Source organism: Carettochelys insculpta, chromosome 16 (assembly GCF_033958435.1).
Source record: "Carettochelys insculpta isolate YL-2023 chromosome 16, ASM3395843v1, whole genome shotgun sequence".
Taxonomy (NCBI): domain Eukaryota; kingdom Metazoa; phylum Chordata; order Testudines; family Carettochelyidae; genus Carettochelys; species Carettochelys insculpta.
In genome coordinates this window covers 29918862-29946652 of record NC_134152.1, presented here as the reverse complement: position 1 = coordinate 29946652, position 27791 = coordinate 29918862, and the positions used below count along the sequence as shown (strand labels likewise).

Sequence of the window (27791 nt, the reverse complement as noted above, 5' to 3'; positions counted from 1 at the left end):
GCTGCATCGAAGAGTGTTTCCTCGGGGTTTCCTATGGGACCAAGTGCGGTCATGACCTGTGAGTCTGTGACCACTCTCTCAATCGTTAATGTAACCTTACTGCAGTATTAGGGTTTCCCTAGAAGTCTCCTGTGTAAATAATGACAAAGCTCAACCCTGCTGGGTTTGGGAGATGTAATGAGATTACATATACCACTTGGACACTGGCTCTGATTATAGATCATATGCCCTAGAAAAGGACTGATTTGTGTATGGAAGAAGGGAGAGTGGAATCAGAGGTTGACACCATCCCAGTACAAACAATAAGGAATTATGTTAATTTTCATTTTAATGATCCTCTTATTAGTAGGTTTTGGATTAGTAAATATGAATCACATTACATATTATACAGAACATTCAGCATTACGGTCATTTGGAATCTAAGAATGACAGGGTCCAGGGAGCCTTCCCCACTGTCCCTGTCCAACAGAAACATCCTTCTTCCAAACTCAAGTCCTCTAGGCTCGGAGAGTGCCCTAGTACTGCACCTTGCTGCAGGACTACATCTTCTTTTGTGTTTAAACCCCTCAGTCAAAGTTACAAAATGGAGTAATAGAGAATAAAGTTAAAATATCAGACTGGGAGCAGAATTTCTCCTGCAGGAGACGGCTGGATGTGATAAGGTAGAGGTTCCCAAACTGTGGTCCATGAGTTCCATTCAGGTGGATAGTTCCTTCTGTCTAAGGTGTGCACCTGGGTGCTGCACATGAGAAAAGAAGGACCACCTGCCTAATTAGTGGGGCTATGCTGGCAGTATTTGGCACGTGCAGGGCTGTGGCTGCCAGAGAAAGAGAAGACTTTCCCCAGCTCCAGGGCTGTGGTTGCCAAGGAGAGAAGGTTCTCCTTCCCAGCCCCAGTTCTGCAGCCAGTGGTGCTTGCAACCATCACAGGCCCCTGGGCAAGACTGGAGGGAGAGCCTGGCTTCATGTGTCTGGAAAAGGCAGGGCCAAGAGTAGAAGGGGCGAGGCCAAGGGCAGTCAGCCCTCAGCGCTGCCCAGCCCATGGAGCTGGGCCTTCCAGCCATGGGCAGCTGGAGCAGTGCTGCTGCGGCATTTCACAGGGTCTTGGAGCTGCAGCTGCCACCACCGCTGCCAAAGTGGCAGTAGCAGTGGCAGCAGCCAGAGCTCCAGGCCGCTTTGAATGGTGGAGCCTGGGGGCAACTGCCCTCTTTTTGCCCACAGCCCCCAGTGACAGGCCTTTCTGTGGCTGCTGTGGTGAGGGACAGAAGAGCTTCTTCCCAGCCCCAGCTCGGGAGCTGCCATGGCAGGGGATAGAGTGAGAGACCCCACCGCCTCCTTCCGAGCCCCAGCTCAGTATCTGCAGAGTGAGACACACATTTGGAAAGATCATGATGTGATCTGCTGAGATCCTCAGCAATTGTCAAATGGCCCCCCTCAAATAAAAGTTTGAGAACCACTGCAATAAACAAATTCCTCCCACTCTGCAAATTCCTATTCTTAAATGGCAATTGCTCATACCTGCGCTCCTCTAGTTAATGTATATGTAAGCTGAGTTATGCTCAAGGCTTTAGCAATAACAGCCACCTAAAAGCATACCAGAATGCATACCAGAATCTAGCCAAGTCAGCTCCAGAAACTAGTTGAGTGCATTATTTCCTGCAAGTGTGTGGTCACTTTATGACAGGACCATAACTGTAGTTTCACATGATCCAGGGAAACAGTCTGGGATGTCATCACCCTCCTGGGGTTGTAAAAGCAGAAGGGACCAAAATAAGCAGCTATAGACACATACAGGCAATTTTCTCTATGCCTTGAGTGCCAGAGAGACTGACAAAGTGCCAGAGAGACTGACAATGCCTGATTATATTGCTGAGCAGGATCCAATATCCATAAAGCTTCATAAAAGCACTTATCGGAGGGGTAGCCATGTTAGTCTGTATCTGCAAAAACAACAAGAAGTCTGCTTTGGGTCTTTGCCCATGAAAGCTTATGCACCAAAATGTCTGTTAGTCTATAAGGTGCCACAGGACTTCTTGTTATAAAAGCACTTGAACCTGGCAGTGCTGAGGGTGTCTCCAGGGTGCTGCGCAGCTAAAAGGCCGATGGGTGTAATATGACGAGTAATAAGGGCTCATCTCAATAAGGGTAATTTGCACCAGCGTAGCACTGATATGTTTACACTGGGGCGAGTTCTTTGTGTGGGCACACTGCACTTCCACCAAACGGGGCTGGCTGCAGGGGTGCAAACCTTGGTTTTTAACACTCCACGGCATCTATACTGAGGGAATTGCACATGTAGCTACACTCATGCAAAGCAACTGAGCAGAAGAGCCTTACCTGGGGGGAACGCATGGAAAGAAACCTGACAACTCTGACTGGCAGAGAGAGAGAGAGAGAGATACACACGCACACCTGACCCACATCATCCTTTCCTCTCCTCTGAAAGCACCCCATGGCCCAGAACTCTGGCAGTGACTTTGCACCAGGGGTCTGTGATGACGATGACTCTTCCAAACCAAGCTGAAGCTGCTGTTGCCCCGAGGGAGTGTTGCCCCAGCACCAGATTACATCACCATAGAGGGCAGCAGGTTCTTTGACGTCTGAAGTTTGGTTTACATTTAAAATATAGATCAGCCTAGCTGGGATGCACAGGGGCATGAAAAATTCCTAAGTGCTGCTAAACACTGTGGTGAAACCTTCCTAACCTCCACTATAGCCATGGCAGAAAGAAGAATTTCTCTATCGTCCCAGCTGCCTTGAAGGCCAGTCGCTGCATGGCATGCTTTGTCCACATGCTGCCTATGTTTCGACTTCCTCTTTACCTCATCTCTACATGCCTAATTTATTTTGTCACTTGCTATCTAGGTCATAGTAAATAGTTCCTGGGGTGTTCTCCTTCTCTCAGCTGGCTCTGACATTCTGTCTTTTCAGCTACTGCCTTATTATTTTATTTAGCCCAAATGTCCTGTTTCCAGCCTGATGATTACTTGCTGTCTCTAATGCTTCCTCACAAAGAAGGAGGTCTTTCCCTGTCCCCATGCATTAATAAGTCATGTCACACCAGGCTTCTGCTGCACCACTTGTCCTGGAGGTGGATGATGTCCTATGTTGACAGAGAAACCTCTTCAGTTGATGTACACTATAGAGCTACAATGGCCCTGTTGTAGATGTAGCCTGAGAGTAAATCTACGCTGTAATCAGAGGTGTGACAGCAGCATGGATAGTGAGACCTGAGCTTGCTTCAAAGGATCTTACACAAATAAAACACTAGTGCAACCCCCTGCCACAGACACTAGCTGCTTGAGTGCCGCTAGGGTCCCCAGGAGCCATTGCACTGCTTGTGCAGTGGTGGTTTCACAGCTCTTATCACTCAAGCTTGGAAGATCAAACCTAGTTCAGGTATGTCTACACATGGGACAGCCACATCTCTGACTGCAATGGAGACATGCCCTGGGGCATGTCATTTTTATACAAAGTTATAAAAACCTCCATTTTGGATGAGTCTAGCCAGATGGGAGGTGGCATAGTTTTAATCTGAATGCCAGAGGCCTGATTCTCATTTACATTAAGCTCTGCTCTGGCAATGTAAAGGAACCAGAAAGCACGTGCATGCTCTTAAAGGTCCCTTCAGACTGTCCGGACAGTCCTCATGGATTTTAGTGTGAATGAGAAACAGGCCTGGGTCTATCAGGGTTTATAAAACTGGACCTCTGCTCAGCATGTGCTTTGTGGGGGTCTGCTTGCTCTAAAAGCAATTCGCAATCTTCTCTTGCCCAGAAGGACCCATAAAAAATTTGGTATGTCGTATAGTCATGAGGCCCTCCTTTCACGACAGCTGGGGCTTTGCTTGGCATTGCTTTTGCATTCTCTATAGAATTTTACATGGTCTGTTCTTATTCTCATGTGTTTGATAGAGAAGTGAGTGGGGCGGAATGAGTAGTTGGCAGCCGCTTCTGATCCATCGCAAATTCTTTTACTCCTCTGGATCCACATGGGTTCTGGGGACCATCTTCAGAATGATTGGCTTCTTGGGTTGCAAGAAACCCTTTGTGTCCAGCACCAGGGGGACCTTCACCATTAGTGGAGGAAAATCAAAAGAAAGCCAGTGAATTCAGGGAGTGAGGAAGGGAGACACATACTCTACACAGAGTTTTCCAGCACAAGCCCAACATCTTTGGAACAACTAAGGATGTGTCTACATGTGGGATTGAGACTGTGATGCCCACGTTGAGCAAACATACCAAATGCTAGTTCTCATTAAGCTAGCATGGGAAAAACAGAATGGAGCCATAAAAGTGTGAACAGCAGGAGGGGCAAACTTCCCTGATTACATATTTAGGATCTCTGATGGACAGGTTTGTCCTTAGGATTTATGGGGCCATACACAGTACTATTAAACTGTGCCCAATAGCAGCTGAAGGGAGGGTGGTATTTTAAGGTTGTGATTTTATAATTTTCAGCAACACACTAATGAAATAGTTTTAAAGCACATTTTAAATGAAGGTTCTGAAGAACTAAGACAGTAAATTCAGAGGAGGAGCCATGTTAATCTGTTTCAGTGAGAACAACAAGGAGTCCAGGGGCACTTTAAGGGCTATGAATCTTTAAGGCGCCACAGAACTCCTCATTGTTTTTACAGTAAATTCAGAAACAGACAGTCTATGCCTGGGGTTGGCAAGTACCTGTTAAATAGCTTCATAACCAGTGTAATGGCTCTTTCACAGGTTCGGCGTTCTGCGAATAGAGCTGGCAGGGTTTTCCTTTTAAGTTAAGTGCAGCCACAGAACAGGGATAGGCAGATGTGACTGGGTGGATGTTAAGACCTAGTGGTGCCCCAGATTTTCTGGTGCCCTTTGTGGCTGCATATTCCGCACAGGGGAACCGACAGACATGTTGGGCCCCTGGGTAATGGAGTTGTGGCTTCATCTCTCCCAAAGGAGCGGGACCAAGGGTGGAAGGGGTGAGGCTCAGGGCAGCCAACCCTCAGTGCTTTCTGGAGCCCAGCACTCCTCCCCTCCAGCCAGTCACCTGCCTGGACTGTGCTGTGCGGCGCCCCTGCTACCCCAGGTAGTTCCTAAAAGCCGCATGGAGCCTCACGGCGGCACACTTCAGTGGCAATTTAAAGGGCTTAGAACTCTGAGCACCGCTGCTACCCCTGCAGCAGCCCCAGCCCCATCAAATCACCAGACTTCAGGGCAATCGTCCGCTTTGGCCCCAGCAGGCCTGATTCTGCATATGGGTAAGGATAGTCCTGCTGACATACAGACACTCAGACTGGCTACACTCTGCTTTTAGCATGCCAGCTCAGAAAGCACTAACACAAATAAGCATACTTGATCTGGCAGCTCCCAGTGTAGACCTAACCTACAAAGCACCCATTTATGTCTCACACAGGGAGGTGCTGAAAGGAGAACCACTAAACTGATGAGGGAGCTGGGCATACCAGGAAAGGTTTCATCCTCTGCCAAGCTTGGTTTAGCAATGACTAAGGCAGGACATGGTAGTAGTCTAATGGGTGTAAAAACCCAGGAGAGAGCGGTGCTGGGTGTGACATAAAGGAATAATGGAACAAAAAAAGGATTATCCAACTGAATAGCAAGAATAAATTCCAGTCAGTGAGATGCATCAGGCTGTGGAACTGTCTGTCTTGGGGACAGGCCGGAAGCATCACACCATGAGGCTTTGAAATTAACCTGGTTAGAACAGCAAAGGATGTAGTGCTGGGACCAGTCTTGCACTTACAAAGGGTGGGTGGAGATGGTCTGTTTCCCCCTCTAGCTCTGAGAGTTTTCAATAGTGTAAGCAGTATATCTAGCAACTGCCTTTCTAACAAGACAACATGAATATATTGACTCCACCATACATTGCTTCAGGCTTCAGACAGGCTTGTACCAAGGCCCAAGGGGGAGGCAATTTTTCTGGGTATATATTTGGATTGGTGTTTTAGTGGGAAAGCCTGAGCAGCGACATAAAGCTATTGATATTAATGATATTTAACTAGTTTCCTCTAATTACAAAATGGATCCACTTCAGGTCTAAAAAATTTGTTTAGACTCGGGGAGGCGGGGTAGGTCAGTGCATTTTAATGGGTTGTTTCTGTCTTCACCTCTCAGTTAACAGCTCAGATCAGTAGAGCTACGCTCTGAACGCTCACGGCCAATGACTTTTTTTTGTTAAAAAAAAAAGTGGAATCAGTACTCAGCTGGCCCCCCGACCCCAGCCAATCCCACGGCTTGGGCTGCCGAGGTGCTGGTACTCAGTACCAGCAAGAACCGGCAAAGAAAAAGCACCACTCACAGCCAAAGGTGGGGTCGGGGGGGGGACTTTTGTAAATATCTGTTTGATTTTAAAACAAATCTGGTTTGAAGAGGAGCAAACAAGTACGTGGCTAAGAACGTCCCTAGGAATGACACATTTTCAGTCAGCGTTATAGAAGATTCACAGAAAGCAAATTTAGAATTTACAATTGCCAGAATCTGCCCTGCACATCAAATACACTCACGTAGCCTGGGAACAGAATGCTCAGAACAAATTGCTCCAGCATTCAAAGAGCTTCCAGCAGAGATTATTTGACGCAGACTTTCAAATAGCAAATTGCTTTATGTCAAATATAAATAGTACCATCTCAAGCTTTCTGAGTGCCTCGCTCAATCAGTGCATGGCTAAAGCTGAAGCTTAAGCAAGAGGACGTGCTGAGAGAAGGAAGGAGGTATTTTGAAGGATTTGCCTCTTCTGTATAAGATCTCCCAATAGCGAGGATATTTGACCTCAGACATGTTAGGAAATGTCTATGGTATATTGCAAAAAACACTCATAGCAGTGAGGTTCAGATCCCAGTTCGACGGATTCAAGCTCAAGGGGTCTATGGTATGGTGCCAAAAATAGTTATGAAATTGTTTGCACCCACGCTGGAGCTCAGGATCTGAACTGCACGCCCCATGCCTGACCCCTAGCCTACAGCCTGAGTAGTACTGTCTATCTGGCTCTTCTTACTTCCGTAAACCTTTCTCAAGGCTTTGAGACTCACTGCTGTTGGGGTTTGTTTTTATTGAGTTAATGTATCCTTAATCACCTCTTTGGGTCCTTTTAGATCCAATGTTATTTGGAACCTCAGATAACCAAAGCAGTGTAAGGCTGACAGACCTGGGTCATCGGCAGGAGGGAATGAGCCTGTGACCTTAGGGGCTAAAGCCCTGTGCACTACTGCATGAGCTAAAAGTCAGCTGGCTCTCAGCAAAGGCTGCAGAGCAGAGACTTCACTCTCCCTTGTCAGTGGTCTCAGTGCCTCTGGGGTTACAGCAGCAAACAAAATACCTCCCAAGAACTCCTACAATAAAACAGCAGCAGCACCACCACCAAACACAAAACCTCACCCTCTTGTGCTCCCAGCAAGAAGCCAGGACTCCATCAGACCTAGCTATGGTGATCCATAAAATTCTGCTCAGGCATGATTGTTATACCCTGGCATAATGCCAAACACCCTTAAAAAGTTCAGATGGATATCAAATGCAGCAGGCCACCTGCTTGGCAACATAGGTCACTGGAACTCTGCCCCCTGCTCAGAATCCCTCTTAATTACAGAGTTCAAGCTGGACACTGCCTCAGTTTCCGGTAATACTAAATTCCCTTCCAAAGAGGGATTAACGTGTACTGAGGCATTTAAAATAACCTAGAGCATTTAATTCAAATTATTCCCACATGCCTCCAACACACAGGGAAATCTTTTGCAGTGGGAAGGTAAAACCAGATCCGCCTACCAGATTCAGTGCTCCAGAACCTATCAGCCTCTGACAGGGAAAAGGATGTTATTGTAACCCACATGCTTAGGTGTGTGGGTTACATAATGTGTGTACGCGAGACAGTGCCCTGTCTGTTCTGAGACACCAATGACAATGAACACATATGATTATCTCAATGAGACTACAGTAGTGTGACGGGATATACAAAACTCACACTGTGCAACAATGGTTTAAGGAGCTGCTCTGGGCTCAGCCAGCCCTGCCTTGCCTTGCCTTGCCTCACCTGTAAGAGATGCATAGGCTGGAGGAGGCATTAAATATGAACAGAACTGCTCATTTGAGGGGGCCAAGCTGGGAAGAGAGCAGACCTGCAACTTGTACACCCTGAGGGAAGAACTAAGGGAAGGCAGGGAAGCAAGAACAAGCACCAGGTATGCTCTGAGAGGGAGCCATCCCCCCTTTCTCACGTGCACGCAGGTTCTGCTGACTTCCCTTGTTTTGGTCATGAACTACCCGAGCAGGGAAGAGACTCAGCAGTGGCTTGGCTGGAGAGCCAAGGCCTGAGAAGAGGCAGCTGCTGTTCCAAGAGGGAGAGTTACCATGTCCCGCCTGGACACAGAGAGTCATGCCTGCCATGCAGTGAGCTGGCTGGCTTTATGCTTTCCTACTGCTTACAAATGGTGAACTGTGGACAATAGAGGGGTGATAGGAAGTGACCTCTGAGGGATGGCTTAAGGTTCTTCTGGGTGTTGGAGCCTTATGTTGGCCTCATGGTTCCCTGGACCAGAGCGTGGTGGATTGTGAGGGGCTGGGCTCCTCTAGCAAAGCCATCTCTGCAGAGCAAAAGACCTAAGTCCTGACCAATAGGCATTAAGCAAAGACCATATGAGGTAGTAAGACAAACAATACACCTACAAGTCTGGATTCTCACCGGGGTGTCTTTGCAGGTTTTGAAGGTAAACCTTTGCAACAGCATAACCATGGCCACTTTCATGCTGAGAAGAGCAAACCTCATTCCAATGCAGTTCCGGGGACCAGCTCCAAAGGGCAGGAAAATGTAGGGGTCCACACTCTCTCTGTTCTCTTTACTGAACCTGGTTGCAATCAGAGAAATGAAGACTCGAGTGAGGAGAAACTACTGTCTCAGGACCAGTCCTCTTGATGGGATTTGTCATGCTCAAGAGATTAGGAGGAGGCAAAGGCCTGTTCAGCATATTTCTATCAGAACTCATCTATTTCCCACGTTACTCCATTATAGTACTCTCCCTCCCTTCTCCTGCTTCCATGGCGGTGCCTGAAATTTTCTGTATATCTTCACATCCTTCAACTGAGCTTGAAGTCTAAGAGTTCACAAATGATTTCACAGTGCCTACATCTACACTACAGAGATCTTTTGAAAGAAGCCCTTCTGGAAGATCTCTTCCAAAAGAACTTCTTTTGAAAGAGTGCATCCACACACAAAAAAACGGATCAAAATAGTGACCTGCTGTTTCAAAAAAGAGCATCCACACAGCCTCCGCTCTTCTGAAAGAACAGCCCTGGGATTGAAAAATCAGGCCCCAGGAGGACTGCTCTTTTGAAGAAAAAGGGCCTACATGTTTTCTTTTGAAAGAAGCTTTCAAAAGAGGGCACTCTTCCTAAAATGGGAAAGGAAAAGTGATTTTGAAAGGAGCGCCACATTCTTTCAATTTACTTTTGAAAGAATGCTTTGTGTGTGTAGATGCTCTGCTGGGTCTTTTGAAAGAGCCCCCTTTCGAAAGAACTTGCTAATGTAGATGCTATTCTCAGAACTCACGATGAAATCCTTCTTATCCCTGAAACTAAACCAGAGTCCATATCACAAAACAACAGCTCAAGATCTTCTTCTTATAACAAGAAAATAGAGAAAAACAGGCAGGGTTTCTCCCTGTCTGGCCTGTACAAAGACCAGCTTTTGAGAAATGCCACTCAGAGGAGATACTCTTTCTTTGTTCTGCAAACCAGACGGGTTTGGTTAAATAAAAGAACTTTGCCAGTGAAATATTTCAATAATCCTAGGTCAAAATGACAACTTGTATTTTATAGCACTTTCCAGCCCAAAGAACTTCACAAATTTAAATGGATCTACAAATTAGGTAAGGCTCACTTTAGTCACCACTGAAATACAGCCTTGAGGGTAGAATGGAGCAGCTGCTTAACAACATACAACAACACTACACAAATAAACTAGGAAGTGGAGGAGCACAGTATCTCTAATTTTAATGGGGAAACGAAGGTAAGATAGGAGACAATGTCCCAGGCTGGAATGAAGCCAGAATATTGGTATGCTTATGAAAGGCAGTATGGGAGCTTGAATCACCATAAGTGGGCAAAATGTCTATGTTGCACTTCATCTGAAAAAATAGTAACTCTTGAATCTGTGAGAGAAGTCTAGCGCTGACCAGTGTTTTCTCTCATTTTTTTCCATTCATGGGTAGAATACATTATCTTATGTGCACCAAAGCATGTGTAGAGATGCACCACACGCTGCCCAGTATGAGTGACTGTGGGCGCAGTGCTAATCAGCTGGGTGGCACCTGAATCTCTCCTGAGTGGCCACCCAAGTGCTCAGCTTACAGGGAGCACAAAGAAAGGAATGAGCTCCACCGACTGAATCTCCAACACTGCTTTCCAGAGTGGTCCTGCAGGATGGCAGGTGTTCCTTGGAGCTGGCCAGTCCAAGGGTTGAGGCAGATCGCAGCACAGAGAGGCGAAGCTGCTGGTGGAGTGACTTGCATGGAACATCTAGGTCCTGTAGTAATTTTTACATCTTATTCATAGGCAAGGCCCATGTTCGTGTCTAATGGCCCTACTGCACGGTGCGAGCTGCCATTAGTTGTGCCACCTGCCAGCCATGTACTTGAAACTACAGTAGACTTCATCACAGTTCCCATCACTGTAATCCTGATGGGTCATTACATTCCATCTGTCACACTCCTCCTGCAATTTCAGCTGGGCATGTTATTCCTCATGTCTGCTCTTAAACTTTGGCCTGGTGCTGTCACACACTACTAAACAGCTGCCCTGTTTCACCCCAGAATTGGGTGTATTTCAATGCCTGGGGGTTAGTCTGCAATAGTTTGTAGAGTTAGGGCTCTTTGCACAAGCGCTGCTAGATAAATGTCAGCTCTGCGGACCATTACTAAGAGTTCCTGGCTCTCTGTGCCAATTTGGAATGGCTGCTGGGCCTTTTGCAGTCCAGTGAGGCTTAAGTCACCTAATTCCATCAGATTCTTGCCTCATTTCTCAGGGTCTGACCCTTCTATAATTCCTGAGCAAGGAACGTTTCATAACTTGAACTGGAAAATTAAATTTTATTTTCTATACCTCTTTACCCTTCCGTTGCTGGCCTGGTGCCAATCACCCCATCGCTCTTGCCTTAATGTCTGGCCATAAACCCCCTCAGTGTTATAGCTGCTGAGAGCTGGTTTCGGTGTCATTTTCTTCAATGCAGTTAATTAAATTCCAGGCACAGTTTATGGATGTAGATCATAAAACGCCCCATGCGGCAATGCTGGGACTAGACGTCACACAATAATAAATGCCTAATTTAAATGTTATAGTTGCCCTTCCCCCGCTTCCACTGCCATTAGGAAGAAGTGGCATTCCTGACCCCTCCCTGACCCTTACCTCTCTGGTCTGAACTCATCAGGCTCTGGCCAGTATTCTGGGTCCCGATGCAGCACATGGGCTGGGATCATTGCCACGGTGCCTTTTGGAATGGTCACACCGTTTATCTCGGTGGTTTTCTTGCAGACTCTTTCGATCCGCCCACCCGCAGGGAAGAGCCTGAGGGTTTCATTCACCACCATGTCAAGATACTCCAGCTGCAGGATGGTGTCGTAGGTGGGAGCAGCCTGGGGAGGGAATGGCAGAGGGAAAGACATTTTCAGGTACAGTGGAGACCATCCCTTGTTGTATAGATGCACTGTAGGCATATTAAACCATGGGACCTGTCTACCTCCAGCAGGATCGCACCCTCTAGCATGAGGCTAAGGAATTGGTACCGGACGGACCCAAAGGGCTGCTCCTTTTAATCCTGGAGCATGGTGATGCTCATGATTAAACTGGAGTTAGTGAGGCCGTGTCTTGCAGATATAGGTGCAATGCAGCTCTCTTATCTGGGTTCCCCTCCAGTAGCCTCATCATTCAATCCAGAGGTTGTCTGAGATGGATACCAGGGAATTGCCTCAACCTCCTTCTTTGGTCCTGACCCTCCATGGCAGGTACCTCCTGGTACAGAGAAGCAGGTTACACGAGGGAAGTTCCAGAGATGTCGCTGCTCCTTGATGAACCCAGGATTTGTTGAACGCCTTGGACAATGTGGCCCAAAGCAGCCTTGGTTACAATGGTGCTTGGCGTGGCATTAACAGCTGTGGTAGCTGAACACTCCAACACACAGAACAGATGCTCCCCACTCCACCCAGGTGCTGCTCAGCACCCCCGCAGCAGCAACCAGGCGTGTGTCTGCTGGACACAGAACACTGCAGCCCCTCTGACCTTGTTGGGGAGAGCAGCGTCAATCTCCTCCTGCACTCTCTGCTGCACATCTGGATGAATGGCCAGGTTATATGAGAGGAAGTTGAGGGTGAAGCTGGTGGTCTCATAACCGGCTAAGATAAAGACGAGGGCCTGCGCCATAATCTCCTTGTCCGACAGGGCTGGAAAGAGAGGCAAGAAAACACACAGGGATGGTGAATCTGTAAAAGCACCGCAGGTTAGCAACAAGCACAGTAACCTATGGTCCCTCCCTACAGATACCCTGCCCAGCTCAGAAGAGAGCCCTATCCAGGCATGAACTTACTACAGTTCCTTTGCTGATCTTTTAACCAGAACAGTGAAACCCCCCTCAGACATGGGTTAACCCCTCGGAAGGCCAACAAGCAGCAGTGGCAAGTGGGGAACTTGACTCCTCTTTCACCCTGGTCTGAATCAGGAGTAACTCCATTAAAATCAATAGCATCCATGGAAGGGGAAATAGGCCCCAGGAGTTTATGTGCTGCAACGCAGCAGCCTGAAGAGCAGGTGTAGAAGAGATCTCCAACTCTGGAGCTCGTTTGCAGAGCTGCACTCCTGCTCCCTAGTGGGTTTGGAAATATAAGACCATAACAGAGATATTCATAAGTAGACAAATGTGTGAACTCTCCTAGGCCCTGAGGGGAGCTGGGAGAAGCTCCTGGGAGAAAATCTGGACTGTGCATGTTGGCAGGTCTCTGCTAGACAAATCTTTGAACAATTTTATCACAGCTGTGCCAGAGGCCCCAGTCAGGACTTTGATCCCCCCTCATGCAAGGTGCTGTATAAACACACAAAAAGACATGCTCCTTGTCCCCAAGTGCCTACAAACTAAGGAGAGGGATAAAAATCAAATGATGTACAACTTTTACTTATATGATGAACATTTTGGAACTTTATGGTGTATTGCTTTAAAATATAATAACCACCTGAACTCTCTCTGACTGCCCTGGCCCCCGCTTTTACTGCTGGGTGAGTTTGTACCAGAAGGTCCTGATGAACAGCATACAGGAAGGGAGCACAGTTACTGACTTTCCAGGAAGGCCAGTCCATGTGCAGAGGAAGACAGCATGAAAAGAGCAATGGGACTGATAGACAAGTGGGTGATCAAGGCTAGTGCTATCGGCAGAGCTCGGGAGGCCACGGTGAGAGACAAGAGCAGAGACATAAGAATATGTTGGGGTTTTTTTTAAATTATAGAAACCGGGAGCACCTAGAGCCAAATCCTGAGGCTTTATCTCAGATTTCACACAGGTAAATCTCCAGCTAGGTTGATTACAGGCCTCAGGATTTGCCCCTAGCTCATTGGTTTGATTCTATCCCATTTCACATGCTGCACCCATCATCACTGTCTTGAAACACAAGAGTGCTGAGACTCGACAATTCCCTTTGGCTTCTGAAGGAGCTGTGGCACACAGTGCCTCAGAAACACCAGCTGCCAGCTGTCAATTCCCTTTCTCTGCTTCCGAGAGAGATCCAGCTTTCATTTCTGCAAAGCACAGAATTTGTGGCGCTGTGTGTGTGAATGTGGGCACAGGGGGGTGGTCATTTCTGGACATTGTGCTGAGATGTACTAAACCCCACACCTCTGAAACGTGACATGAAACAACCCCGCTAGCAGCCTTACCTTTACAGGAGTGTGTCTTCTCATTAGGTTCAGAGCTGTCTTCTGAGATTTGAGAGTCAACCATCAGCTGCATGAAATCCACTCGGACCTGGGGGTGGAAGGGCAGGGTGAGCGCAGATCCACAACACGAAGGTATGCAAGCTCATGTCAGCTTGAATCTTGCTAGCACAGCTAACAATGGTAGTGAAGACTCAGTGGCACGGACTCCATCACATATACATACCCAGGGTTCCTGCAGGCTTGTACTGGGGCTGCTAGCTTGCACTGAAGCCTATGCTGCCACACCTTCATGTTAACTATGTTAAAGCAAGTGGGGGGCTGTGATTACCTTGCTGTAATCACTCCTTTGTGTACTGTGCAGATGCACCCGCAGAGGATCAGAGCCTGGAAGGAAAGGCTTGTCCAACACAGGCTTCCATTCTGATGCGTCAGCCTCAGGTCCTTTGCCAGTCCAGCAGGATAAGAGGGATAAGAAGCAAGATCTCAGAGCACAGTGGCTGGGAGGCTCTTTGAGGTGCAGGCTGGAGACCCATTTTGAGTGAGGGATTATTTTCTTCCCATGGACAACCAAGCAGGATGCTTTTCCAGTCTCATCCAAAGCTGGCAAACTGAGAGCTAATATGGAGTGTTGGACATTTATCATGAATTCCGGAGACAGGATCAGTGACCTTCGCTATACTGGGTATACCACCATGAGAGCTGGCGGTGCCATTTCCAGCATGAGTAGACATAGCTGGGCTAGTTCTGATCATGTTAGCGTACTAAAAATAGAATCATAGCTGCAGCAGTAAAGCATCGTTCGAAGCTAGCCACCTAAGCGCACAACTAGAGTCTTGGATAAAATTCTGCTTTGGGTGAATAGTCCATCTCGCTGCTTGCACCCTTGTAGCCACACTTCTATTTTTAGCATGTAAGATTGATCAGAGCCGGCACGGGTCTGCACCCTGGGGATGGAAATTACATCTCCAGCTCCAGTGCAGACATACTCTCTGAGCATGTGCATGCCTGATAAGGAAGACCAGGTGAGCCAGACTGACCGAGTGGTTATTCTTCTGCCTCTCCTTCTTGATGCGTTGGATGATGTTGAGGAAAAAGTCGAGGAAGCCAGAAGGAAACACAGTCACATTCATCTTCTCCAGCACTGGACTGAGGAAGGGGAACATCACTGAAAAGGAGAGAAGCAAACCAGTTCACAGGCTGTAGCTCAGCACAGAGGGCTGCGGTGACATGTGAGGTCCAAGGCACAAGTGGGAGAGGGAACAAGATCTGGGCAACTTGCCAAGAACAACTAGACTGTCAAATCACTTTTGTCAGGCTCTAAGAACACCTGGTAACTCCCAATTCTCTTCACCTCATTCAGCAACCTGGCCAACAGGGATAACAGGAGCCCACGTTTGTGTATGGGTGGGAACGTCACTTGAGAATCTCCTGACTTTTACCCCTCTACTTAATCAACTCCAGTGCCACATTCAGTACAGCTTTCCCACCAAGGGAATAAGAGTTCTCCATCTTACCTCTCCATCCAGGTGTTCTGCTTGGGTGCTGCAGACAGAGTCACAGAGTTGGCTAAAAGAACAGGGGACAATCTCTCTATATAAATATCATTGCAAAACTTTCTGGAGGCCTGATCCCACAAGGGGCTGAGCCACCTGAAAAGCGAAGGGAACCCTGAAATCCCAAAAGAAAGGGTGGGAGATAGCACCTGGAAGGATCAGGCTCTAAGGTAGTCATCTAGGAGTGTGTGTGTTCCTCATACCTACTGACAGGATCAGTGGGCTAAAGAAAGTGAATGTGAGGTACTTCTTGATGTAAGCGACCAGGGGGTCGTTGGGGTTGTTCATGGAGTCGATGTTCACACTAAATGAAGTGCTGGCCACCACATCCAGACTGTAGGCACCAAAAATGCTGAGGAGAGAGGTGGAGAAAATGACTGTGAGGAATATGGCAGGTCCATGGGATCCTGCAAAGAGAATCCTCAGCACAGAGAACTTCCCCTGCTCAAGGACTGAATAGTTCCAAAAATATGGTATCTTAGTCCTGTCAGAACTGACTCCTTGCCCCGGTTTGGGAGCCACCTGGACACATTTCCCCAGTTCTTGTTGGTTTCCTTTCTGACTGAATTGCCCTCCATCCCTCTCTCGATGAGCCCAACACACTGGACTGTAGGTGGATGGAGCTAAATAGCAGTGCAACGTAGCGAAGGATATGCTCACAATTCCCTCCGTGTATCAGAGCAACCACCTCTCATGTCTAAAAGAAACTGTTCAAATTATCTTAAAATGCCTTTTCCCCTTCTACAGTTTTTCATGCTACTAGGACGGGTCTGATTTCTCTCATCCCTAAGAAGTCTTCCCCCTCCGCCCCAACAGCTAGTTGAGTGACAACACCATAGAAGTGAAGAGGTGGAAAAAGTACCCCAAAAATTTAATTGAGTAAAAGTACGGCTGCTTTTGGGGGGGGGAAATGTAATTAAGTAAGAGACAAAGGGTTCTTTGAGAAAACTACTCACGTCAAAGTACAAATGCACCACATCTGAGTTGTGCTCAAGTATCCAGATGTAAAAACACCCACCCTATGAAAATGCATGGATACTTGAGCACAATCAACGTGACACTTTGCACTTTCACTCAAGTATTTTTCCAGCCGGCTACTTCAACTTTTACTTTATCACATTGCCCCCCATAAGAAATTTTACTCTAGTAACTTTTTGGGTAATTTTTCCATCTCTGCAGAAGTGTAGTGACCCAGTATTGGTCTGCACTCACATCTGGTTTGGGCAGTGGAGCATTGTGCAGCTGAGAAATGTGCCATGAGAAGGACCAGTATGCAGATTGCCTACATGTCACATCTCAGAGAAGGTCGGGGAGAGAAGTGGGGACGTGAAAATGTCTTTGAGGAGGTCTGGTTCCCACTGTGGAAGCATCCTAGTGCACATTTTAAATAAAAGTAAACACAACCTTACAGAGGGGTAGGCGTTTGCTTAAAAGATTAGGGTTGGATGACACATCAGGAGGTCATCTAGTCCAAATCCTCTGCTCAAAGCGGGACCAACCCCAACTAAACCATCCCAGCCAGGGGCTGGTGAAAGACGCGATAGGAGGGCTGTGATGGCCTCCCAGTTCAGCTGTGCTCCACAGAGGTGCTCTAGCATGCCCAAGACTGGCTCCCCACTTCACTGTGAACACAAGCCCTTTCCCGCCAGTTCAACGAGGCTACTCACCTCTTCATTTCCAGAGACTCATCATCAGCTACTTTCTGCTGGATGTTTTTCACTAAAATCTCCCCATAGTGGTGGATGATAGGAAACATCTGAAATGCAAACCAAAGTGTGAGGCATTGCAGACTCTTCCAGTTCCTGAAGCAGGATCTCTGCTAGGTAACTCAGCACTGCTATATTTTGCTGGCTGTCCTCTACTAAGAATCAACCGTCTGACTGGACAGGGGCATCATTACAGAGCTCAGATTGGTCCCAGGCCTGCTGATGGGGGCGGGAATGTGGCAAAGGGGGCAGTTGCTGCCAAGCCTTGTGTCATGTAATGTGGGGGTCCTCAGGCCCTATGCCCCACCTGCGGTCAGATGTGACAGAAGGTTTATTAAGAGACAGGGACACTGTGTCAAACAGACTTGTCAGCACAGAAACCAGAAGCAGGCAGTACAATCCATCTTGGGGAGGAGGGACCCAGAAGGGGCTCCTGAGCTGGGGTCCTGGCTTCCTCCCTCTGAAGTCATCTGAGATGGCCCCCACTCAACTGCCCAGTTCCACTTCAAACCAGCCAGGCCCATCCTCCCTCCTTTGTTTTGTTTCTGGGGGAAGAAGGGTGTCACCTGGTTGCCGAGGTTACAAAAAGCATGCAGGCCCATTGCATATACGCAAGAAGTCATCACACCAAAACTCCCTTCACCAACTATGCATTGATACTGTGCCTAGGAAAACTGAGGCACCCACCTGGTGTTACTGCAGGGCAGTAGGAAACACATGCAACATAACCAGGGGAATAAAATCCTCACACACCTTTCTTTGTCACACCCAAAGTCTGACAGCTGCAGACAGAGCTCCGGGCCCCTTTGAAGTGCCACAGCAGAGCTGCTGCATGGCTGGGCATGGGTGTGAGGGAATAGGTGGAGAGGACCAGTGTCACATTCATGGCGGTGCTGAGGGCTGAATCCTCTAGGCCCTCCCGCTTTCATCCTTGGACCTGCCCCTTCCAGGGCACAGATTCTGCCCCTCCTCCCACTTTGCCGCAGGGCCCTTGGGCAGCTTCTGTTTGGTCCATAGAATCATCTGGGTGTGAACTTAAAAAGGGTCCTTCCCCAACACACTCAGCTTCCCCTGCAGAAAGTACCACACAGCGTAAAGGCCAATGAATGCTGTCTGCCTGGAAGGGAGAGCAGTGAGAAACCCATTTAGTCACCTCCAGGCTACAGTGTGGAAAGGGAGATGGAAGTTCTTTGGCAGCAGCTGTCAAGCACCTGCCCTTAGAGCTGGGTGAATAATTTTGTTTGGTTGTGGGCAATTCACAAAAATCTGGGGGAAAAAAACTGTTTTGGGTCAAACCAAAAATGATTTTTTTTTTTAAATTAGCAAACTGAACAGCTGAAAAGCATTTAATTTGGGATTGAGCAAACATTTTGATTTTGACAAAATCTTATAATTTGAAGTAAATTTTCACCATTTCTATACTTCAAAAAATTGAAGGAAGCTTTTACAGGAAAAAGTCAATTCAAATGAAAAACAATCAAAGCATTTTCAAAGTGTCAAAGCAAAACTGCTAGACTTTTCTAGGATTATTTTTCAAATGATTTTGGTTACTACTTACTTGTTTTTCTGTCTGGTCTCTGAGTCTAATTGTTTCTGCCTGTACTCTAATTCATTTTGTAAGATTTAAGTCAGCTTAGGTGGTGGGGTGTGATTGCTTAACAAGCTGTTTTGAAATGGGCTAGGATTGGTGAAAAACACTATTTCGTAGTACTTCAGTTTAAAATGCTTGGATAAGGTATAGCTAAGCAGGACTCAAGTTTAATTATGGACGGGTCCAGAAGGAAGTTCATTGGACGACTTCAGGACACAGCCCAAGATCAGATCTGCCAGATCTCAACACCCTACAAACCACGTGATGCAGGAAGCTGGAGCCCCACATGACCTGACTCTGACTGGCCGCCAGTAAAATTTCACCTGCCGTATCGGGAGTAGTGAGCAGTGTACCCCTGCAAGCTGAGCAGTTGGGTGGCTGCACAGGAGAGATTGAGGTGCCATCCAGCTGCTTAGCAGAGTGCCCACAGCCGCTCACAGCCAGCAGCCTGTATTTCTAATGGTGGTGCACATCAGCACATGCCTTGGCACAGATAACAAAATTTATTCCACCCACCGATGCAAAAAATTAGAGGGAAACAGGTGGTGAGCATTGTGTACTTAGCATGTTCATTCTGTTTTGGTAACTGTTAATACATACAGAGAACGTGGCCATTTCGTTCCTCAGAGGTCAGTTCCCTCGTCATGATGAGGGGCAGAAGCAGGGGAATAAACCTGTTGCCCCGACTGAAAAAACATCCTTTTGCTGAAGTGAACTTTTTTGGCAAAAGAGTACAGCAAAGCTTGGCAAAGGGATGCGTGGCATTGCAAGATGATCTTCCAGATGGCTCAGTACTGGGACACCAAATCCAAACAGCCTACAAGCCACTGACCATATGGGGCCTGTTAATGTAATCTGGACTTCACCTCTCTCAGCTTCCCGCTGGTGAATGTTGGTGACAGCACAGTGCGAATTCTTTTCCACTGCTCATCTGTAGCTATCGTAAGGGCAGACTTCAAGTCTCCACTTAGACCAAAGACCTAAGAGGGCAGAATGAAGCAAATTTACACCGTACATGGTGAGCAGATTTCAACCAGCATCTTCACAGGGTGGTCCTGAACATGGAACTCTGACTGTACCAACAACACTTTTGCAATGGGATCACTGCTCCTGGAAACTTCAGGATCAGGTCCATTATCATACTACTGAGATATGGAAGCAAAGGCCTGGTTCTGCCTGGTGGGCTGATGTAAAGAATGATAGGCAATTCTACAGTGTATGTGAAGTGAAGCACTCCAAGTCTCAATCAACCAGGCCTCACAACTCTCTGTGAGGTCAGTATCTTTATTTTATAAATGGGGAAACTAAGGCATAAATATGGGAGGGACCTGCCCAAAGTCACACAGTATGTGAATGACAGAGCTGGGAATAGAACCCCGGTGTCTTTTTTCCCAGGCCTGTCCCATCAGGAGCCCACGTTGCTGAAAGGAGGTTTTGCTCTAGGAGAAACCCTGCCCACACCACATACATGCTGCATTGTGTCTGAAGAGGAAAGCCTTTTACAAGATACCTACCCGGCGATTGGTAAAGAGGCTGTAGCACTCTTTCACCAAGATGGTTTTAATGATGACAGGGTCCAGAATAGCCAAGACTGGCTGCCTGCCGTCGAAAAACCTAACCCAAAGAGAAACTCTACATCAGTCCTTTTCTGGCCGTCCCATGGAGCAGGAATGTCTTATGAATAAATAATCATCCATATTAATGTACAATGCCCAACACCAATGGGCCTCACCTCTCCCGCTCCCCCACATTCAAACTCCCCCCAAAACCTGTCAGAAGGGACAAGACTCAGGTATCGTTTCATTGCTCAGTAAAGAGGAGAAATGGAGGTAGTGGAATAGTTCCAAGAACTGATACTGAGACATTTCTAGCAACTATCTGCACTGCTGAGAAAAGCATTTCCAAAGCCGCATGTGCTTGCTGAAGGGGGTGCTCATTATCGCTGCATTGATTCATTGTGTTGTTGCTCACTGATCTCTCTTCAGTTCCCTCATTGCTACCTGGTGGTAATAAATCCCAATAAATAAAGCCCAAATGGAAGAAAAACGGATTTCTTTGCACAGAGTCCTAGCCAAACAGAGGGGTGTTGGGGGGCGGGTGAGGACACAAACATCTACAGAGTCTGCTTTTTAATCAATGTATTTTGAAAAACACAAAAATTGAAGGCTTGGACCCAGGGGTGGGAGAGTGGAGGACCCATGTGGGCATCTCAGGTTTCATGAATCTCAAGCTCTTTTCGCTTTTAACCGTGTTTTGAGCTCAGGAAACTTTTCAGAGTTTTGTGTAACAATTCCCCATGACAGGCTGCTAAGGGAATGGCAAAGAGAGAGCCTCCAGATGTGGCTGTCCACACTGTGAACCGGGCAGTCAGGAGGGAAGGTAACTCATCGAGGAGGAGCTGATAAACCAGTTCAAAACCTAGAAGCCCAAATATTTTTAGTCTATAAGGTGCCACAGGACTTCTTGTTGTTTTTGAAGATACAGACTAACACAGCTACCTCTCTGATACAGTTCAAAACCTGCAGCAGCAGAGACTGAATGGCAATTTCCAAGCCTCAGTTTGGCATCTAGAAGCCGTACTTTTGAGTCGGTCAAAGCCAGGGCAGGAGTCTCCCTTCCTTGGTTCAGAAGTCTTACTCAGAGCTCTGAGGTAAAGTCTGAACTGCACGGACAGGAGCTGCAGTTATCGCAGGGCTCGGGTGAAAAGGGAAGCACTCCACAGTCAGAAATGGAGTCTGTGACAGTGCTGCTGCAGAGGAACAAGGGAGAGCAGAGAAGCAGTTCGTGCCTCCCTGGGACAGTTCTGTCAGCATAGTCCACAGGAGTCCTGAGGGCCATTTTAATTTTTGCCTTCTTACAATGACCCCTAGGGAGGATCACAGGGGCGCTGCATCTCCAAGGAGATGACCTGGCTTAGCCATGCCTGCTCCAACCCCTGCTACGCCCCTTCCCTACACCAGAATGCCCCTGTGAGTGTGGGATGGGAAAAGCAGATATCTGGCCACCAGAGTCACACGGAGGGTCTCCCTGTGCTGGAGGTATTCCTGGAGGGACTCATGCCTGCCCTGCAACCATTTTGCTCCAGGCTAGCTGGCACAAGGGGCTGTAAGACTGTCTCAAATCTGGCTCACAGGCGGCAGGGCTGGACTATTTTCCAAGCAGCTGTGCAAACAAAAGATCAGAGCATTATTTGCCATCATCCCACCACTGGCCTGGAGACAAAGTGTGAGACAAGAGTGCAGTGGGGTGAGCACTAATCAAGGGCAACAACGAGTTAAAAGACAGTGGGGCATATTCACCCCACCGGGGCAATAATGAGATCCTGGCTTGCCAGACAGAGATGGTGGGACTCAAAACAGACGGGCCAATAACTTAACAGACACCTGGGCCTTAGAAAGAGGCTCAGAGAGTTCAGGCAAGCAGGCTCCTCTGAAAGGTTGAAACACCAGAGACAGTCTGGGTACATCTACCCAGCAAAGAAAAACATCTGGCTCATGCCAGCCAACTGCAGCTGTTTCATTGCTGTGTAGACTTCCAGGCTCAGTCTGGAGCCTCAGTGTGGGATCCTGTCATCCTGCAGGGTCCTAGAGTCATGGCTACAGTCTAAGCTTGGAAATCCACAGAGCATTGAAACAGCCCTGTGACCCCACGTTGGCTGGTCCAGGTTTTTCTTAGTGTCTAGAGGCCTCAGAGAGACTTGAGCTGGGTGGGACAGAGCAGAAGAAAGGCAGGGGAACCTCATGGAAAGGCCGAGCACAGGGCCCTAGAGGATAGTGTGACCCTGGACTTTGGAGTAGTCTTGGACACTTGATTACCCTGGAAGAACTAGGGACTAATCACTTCTAAGCTGGAGATGCTGAGTGGTGCCCAACAACAGATAGAAAGCTGGAGATGTAAACCCCTGCACCAGCGTGCCCTGACACAAGTGGGCTCTTTTGAGTTGAGCATGCCCATTACGTACAGCCTTTGAGAGACACTGTGGAATATCTGCGTGTACTCCACTAGCCTCAATCCTATTTTCAGCAGAGCAGCACTCAGCCTGCTGAACTTGGGTTTCTCCTGTGAACTAGCTTACCACAGCAGGAATTTAAATGCCAAGATAGGGCATCAGGTAGAGGAAAAGAGGTTGCAATGACCAGTGGCCTTTTGAAAGGGTGTAATCTTTCATCTCACTATGAATTAAGGATTTTGCGCAGTAAAAAACTCACCCCCAAATTTTGCCATATTTCTGGAAACACTTCTTGTCAAAATCCAGAAATCCCTGCAAGAGCGAGAGAGAGGTCAGAGATCTGCAGGTAAACAGTGAGCAAAACTGTGCCGCAGCTTAGCTTTCACTGGAACACATTTATCTGCAGCAAACCAGAAGTAAATGGCAGAGATGGGTCAGGTGAGCAGAGCAGGAAGGCGAGCTGCCATGAGGAGCTGGTACATCTTTATTGCCAAAATCACATATATACCTGAGTTAGCTAACTGGGGTAAAATCCTAATGAAGACCAGGCAACTGCGGTTTTAATATAACTTAGCAGGGAGAGTTAAATCCCAGACTCTGCTGCACTGTTTAACTTGACCTTCTAAGCCATGTTAAAATCACAGCTGCCTGGTCTTCACTGAGATTTTAATGCAAGTTAACTAACAAGTTAAGAAGCTTCTTTTTTTCAGGGAAGACAAGCCCTGACCATGATGACTCCTGGGTGACCTCCTCTGTTGGATGGAAATAAGGGAAAGCCATGGATAAAAAGGGTCAATGCTTTATTTACACTGTATATCTTTCTCTCAAATGTACATTGTGCCTACCCTCAGGTGTAAAGTGTAATTATCAAAATCTTCAGTGTAATATTTAGAATTATATGGGCAGTGGGGCTGTACAATCCTCACTTGAGACCTTGGGTGTCTACTTAGGCAGCGAAGCCAGACTTCCATTACTATGCTGCTTTTTGCCATGCACTGGCTCAGTTGAAGCTAGTGCATTTACTTCTATCTAAGCTGGAAATTACACCTCCAGCAGCTGTTAGACATACTCTGACAGAAGGTCTTCTCAGGGATTGGTGCTGGCCTCTCCTTGGTAGCTAATGCAAACCACAACCACACAGAAGGCTACTCCTTAACAAGCAGGATTGGGAACACTGGAAATCAAGTTTTTGTTTTCCAAGTGTCCTTAGCTGCTACATGGACAAATAAGAGTGGGGGAGGAGAAACTTCAGAGGAAATCAGGTGACTGAAAACAAAGAGGTGCATGAAACATACAACCTTCCCTTTACTCATTTTAGCCAATGCCTGGTGGTAATATCTTACATCTCTCAAGGCTGTATTTTCCCAAAAGATTTCAAAGGGTTCAGCTCCACTGGAAAGCAGCCCCATTTGTGCAAAATAGTTTAGGGAGAGGAAATTCTGGCCAAGGACTCCAAGGTTAGTTGCTCAGCTTGCAGAAAGGGCCACAAGACCTTTAATGTCCATGCAGAACAGGCAGGGCTGTGGGTTTTAGGGCATCATCTTAAATGACAAAGTATGACAAAGTATGGCACCCACATCTGGGTGGGGTGGACGTCCAAGAACCCAGGTTTGAGTAATGCTTCTTTCACTTCCAAAAAAACCAACCAAACTGCTGTCTTAGGGCAGCATTGCCACATCTATGCCAGCATAACCCCACTGTATAGACACAGCTTATGCCAGTGAAGGGCTTTTTATTTTGGGGCAGCAACACCACCTCCCAGAGCATCGGAGCTATATCCACTGACGCATTCTTCCTTGACACAGGTGCATCTTCATAGGCAATAAGGCTGGTGTAAGTGTGTCAGTAAAGGATGTGGATTTTTCACACCCCTGCATGGTGTAGCTATGTCAACTTAACTATTACTATAGACCAGGACTTAGCAATGGTGAATTAGGAACAACAAAATTGACTTGCCATCAGTTCCTGCACCTGATGTTTTGAAGCCAAGTCACTCCTGTGGCTGAGATACATTTCTCTTCTCTAAGGGCATGTCTGCAAGGGAACACTCAGGAAAACTAAGATGAATTAATTAAAGGGGCGACTTGAAAGTGCATCATTTAACACACACTAAAGCTCTCTGTCACTGTTCTTCACTCAGAAGTAACATGGCCTTTAAGGAACTTCAGAGTCATGCCTTGCATTAATTCAGTTTCACTTTCCCAAGTGTCCACATGAAGACATGCCCCGAATCTCCTATAGATGCCCTTCATGACCCCCCTATTAAACCTTCCCAAGAGAGCAAGGCAGAGTCCCCATCCCCACCCTGTGACAACAGGCTAGTTAAGAGCCATTATCCTCTAACAGGGCAGATCGCACAGAGCATCCGTACATGGTGCTGGAACAATTTTTTGGGTGGGGAAGCTGAGCAGAGCCCCCCCCTTACTCCTGACCGCACCCCTCATTGCTTCAGGCTGGGGCCAAGGCTGGAGGTGGTCGCGGAGCTTCCAGATTGGCAGCTGGGACCCCAAGTGACAGTGCAACCAGCTTCCAAGACCCCGGGTGGGAGCAGGGCAAGCAGCCAGGACCCTAAGGCCAGTAGCAGAGTCCCTGGGTGCAGGGCTAGCAGCCAGGACCCCCCGGACACAGGCTGGTGGACAGGATTCCGAGGCAGGCCAGCAGTGAAGATACTGGGCCCAAAATCTGCAGCTCCCTCCTCTCTTCTACTTCCCATGCCTATGGACCTGTGGAGCAGGAATTCCCACTACTCACATGCCGGTATTCATGGAACGTTCCGATGAAAGGCAGAGGCCTGGGTCCAGGAACACCCAGCTTCTTAAAGAATCTGTATGGCCAGAGCCCGTAGCTGCAGAGTAAATGGAGGGCAAATACATGAGTGACTGCTCATTTGTACTTCAGGAAGGGAACGGCCTTTGTGCTGATGGCTTGAACAGCTGCCACCATCACTCAGGTACGGCTGAAATAATGGAGAAAGAACACACGTACACAGGAGCAGGGCTTTGTCTAGTTCTCTCTCTCTCTCTCTCTCTTTCTCTCTCTCTCTGTGTCTAATAGGAAGGAGACAAGCGTGTTGCAGTCACATTTATGTTCTTGTGCCATATCGCAAAATCCTCTCCATCCATTTAAAGCCCAGATAGTCATACTCCACGCAAGTGGAGCGAGGGGAAGGAAATTCACCCCCTGGCTCAGTGTTAGTGTGAGGGATAGCTGACGTTTCCATCTATGAGCTGGAATATAACTGCACTCCATAGCCCTTCAGCACTCATCTTACAGGATATTGTAGTCGCAGGCAATGTGCCCTCTATTTTTTCCATCTGTGTGCAGAATAAATTTTTTATGTGCACCAAGGCATGTGCAGATGTGCACCGCAAATAGAAACATATGGTGCCAGCTGTGGGTGCTCTGCTGATCAGCTGGGCACCATTTAAATCTCTCTTATGCCTTAAGGTTCCATGTGGAAAAGGCAAGAGACGTTATCTTCTTTTAAACCGGAAGCCAGGTTCTGTTTTTATGTTGATAGTTGACTCAAAGTGGGGAGCCAAGGAGGGGAGGGACTGTGGCTAGGGGACTGTGGGACCAAAAAGCCTAGCTCATCTTCACAGTGCATAAGAGACAAAGCAGTCAGAGCTTCTGCTTATTGAGTTTGTTTGGCAAAAGTTTTTCTTCTCCTCTGAGCATTATCCTCTCCCAGTTTCCGCTTTTCTCCACCCTAAGCGCTGTGAAGGCCATGCCCCTCCCTTCTGTTAGGAAAGCGCCTCCCATTTCTCTGCCTAAATGTTGATCATTCCCCTTGTCTGTTCCTCCCTAAGACCTTTCAAGTTCTGGTCACAGGATGTGGCAGATCCCCTGTCCTGCAGCCTCATAGAGGCAGGGGATTCTACTTACAGCATGAAGAGGCACAGGAAGGCAATGAGCAAAAACCAGGTGTGTAGGGATAAACAGGGAAGAAAATCCATCCTGACTCGCTGCCAGCTCCAGGCGAACACGTCTGGCTATACAAAGACCTCCGCTGTTTAAAGTTTTGCAGCCTCTCTAGCTGTTTTTCTGCAAGGGATGGTGGTGGTCATGTGACTGCGTGGGCTGTTATGTACTCTCACTGTACAATCATTAACCCTCAAGTGGGCTTCTCCCTTGCATGCCTGAGAAAACTGCATCCGCTTTCTATCTGCAAAGCTTCCTTCCACATCCTCTGAGGGAACGATAAATGGGTCTCTGCAGCTGGCTCAGCTTAGATCCCTTGGACAGAAAAGCACAGGCTACTGCAGAGCTAGGTGGACCTAACTGACCTGTTTTTTACCTACTTTTGCGTGTGTCTGCCCCTAAATTTGTCTCCCACTGACGTAAGTGCCCCTTCACACAGACACAAGAACAGCACCTCAATGAACAACACAGAGCCACAGTCACCCTACTTCTACCGATAGAGCACAAGTGTAGATGCCGCATGACCTGCATTGACACTCCCAGTCCTCCAGCAGGTATCCCACAATGCCCCTGGAACAGTGGATGCTCTAGTCACAGTTTTGAATTACTCTAGCCAACCTTTACAGACACTGGAAGCTCACCCCCCCTCTCCCTGGTCAATTTCCTCCCCCATGTCTGTTTTTTAAATGTGCTTTTCTGAGAGCCCACATTGACGAGGGCAACCTCAGCTAAAATTCTCATGGGGAATTTCCCGGAGATCTCCCACCCCCAATATTCTATAAAAACTCCAGGGGCTTTGAAAATATTGATCAGTGCTCCACTCCAGAGAACTCCAGCTGAATTTAACCCTTGAGTACAACTATTAACCCACCTTTCCAAGCATCTGACTGCTGCAGGTCCACACTTGCAAAGCTACTAGGTGTGCTCCTGCCTGGAGCAAATGAGAAATCACAGATCCCTTCAGCCTGTTGGGAGAAGCAAAGGATCAGCCAACGAAATACAGATATTGATGTCTGGCTTGCACATGGGCTGCTGAAACTGGGGCAGGACAGGAATGGACAAGAGTGTGGGGTGAAAGTAAAGAAATGTTGCCAGATCTGCCATGTTCCCAGTTAACTACACGATGTACTTGGCAAGGACCTCACATCTGACTGGGAACACCTAGTGAGAATG

General features: G+C 47.6%; 1 protein-coding gene across 1 annotated transcript; it reads right to left on the bottom strand.

Annotated features, from left to right (window-relative positions):
* Positions 1–310: 310 nt before the first annotated feature.
* On the bottom strand, positions 311–26734 carry LOC142021481 (cytochrome P450 3A21-like). Its single transcript, XM_075010293.1, has 13 exons — positions 26583–26734; positions 25449–25542; positions 22957–23009; positions 20263–20362; positions 19615–19728; positions 17119–17207; positions 15655–15803; positions 14936–15063; positions 13899–13986; positions 12257–12417; positions 11387–11613; positions 8670–8832; positions 311–4068 (listed from the first exon to the last, which is right to left on the bottom strand). The coding sequence occupies exons 1-13, from the start codon at positions 26651–26653 to the stop codon at positions 3973–3975; spliced, it is 1533 nt and encodes a 510-aa protein (XP_074866394.1). The 5' UTR covers positions 26654–26734; the 3' UTR covers positions 311–3972.
* Positions 26735–27791: the final 1057 nt, after the last annotated feature.

What these genes read in the sequence shown, in the direction of transcription:
- LOC142021481 (XM_075010293.1), bottom strand. Translation starts at nt 26,653, where the DNA reads ATGGATTTTCTTCCCTGTTTATCCCTACACACCTGGTTTTTGCTCATT. An exon ending in GGCAGAAGAATAACCACTCG is followed by an intron (nt 13,987 to 14,935) that starts GTCAGTCTGGCT and finishes TTCCACCCCCAG; the next exon opens with GTCCGAGTGGATTTCATGCA. An exon ending in ACGCTGCTCTCCCCAACAAG is followed by an intron (nt 11,614 to 12,256) that starts GTCAGAGGGGCT and finishes TTCCCTCCCCAG; the next exon opens with GCTGCTCCCACCTACGACAC.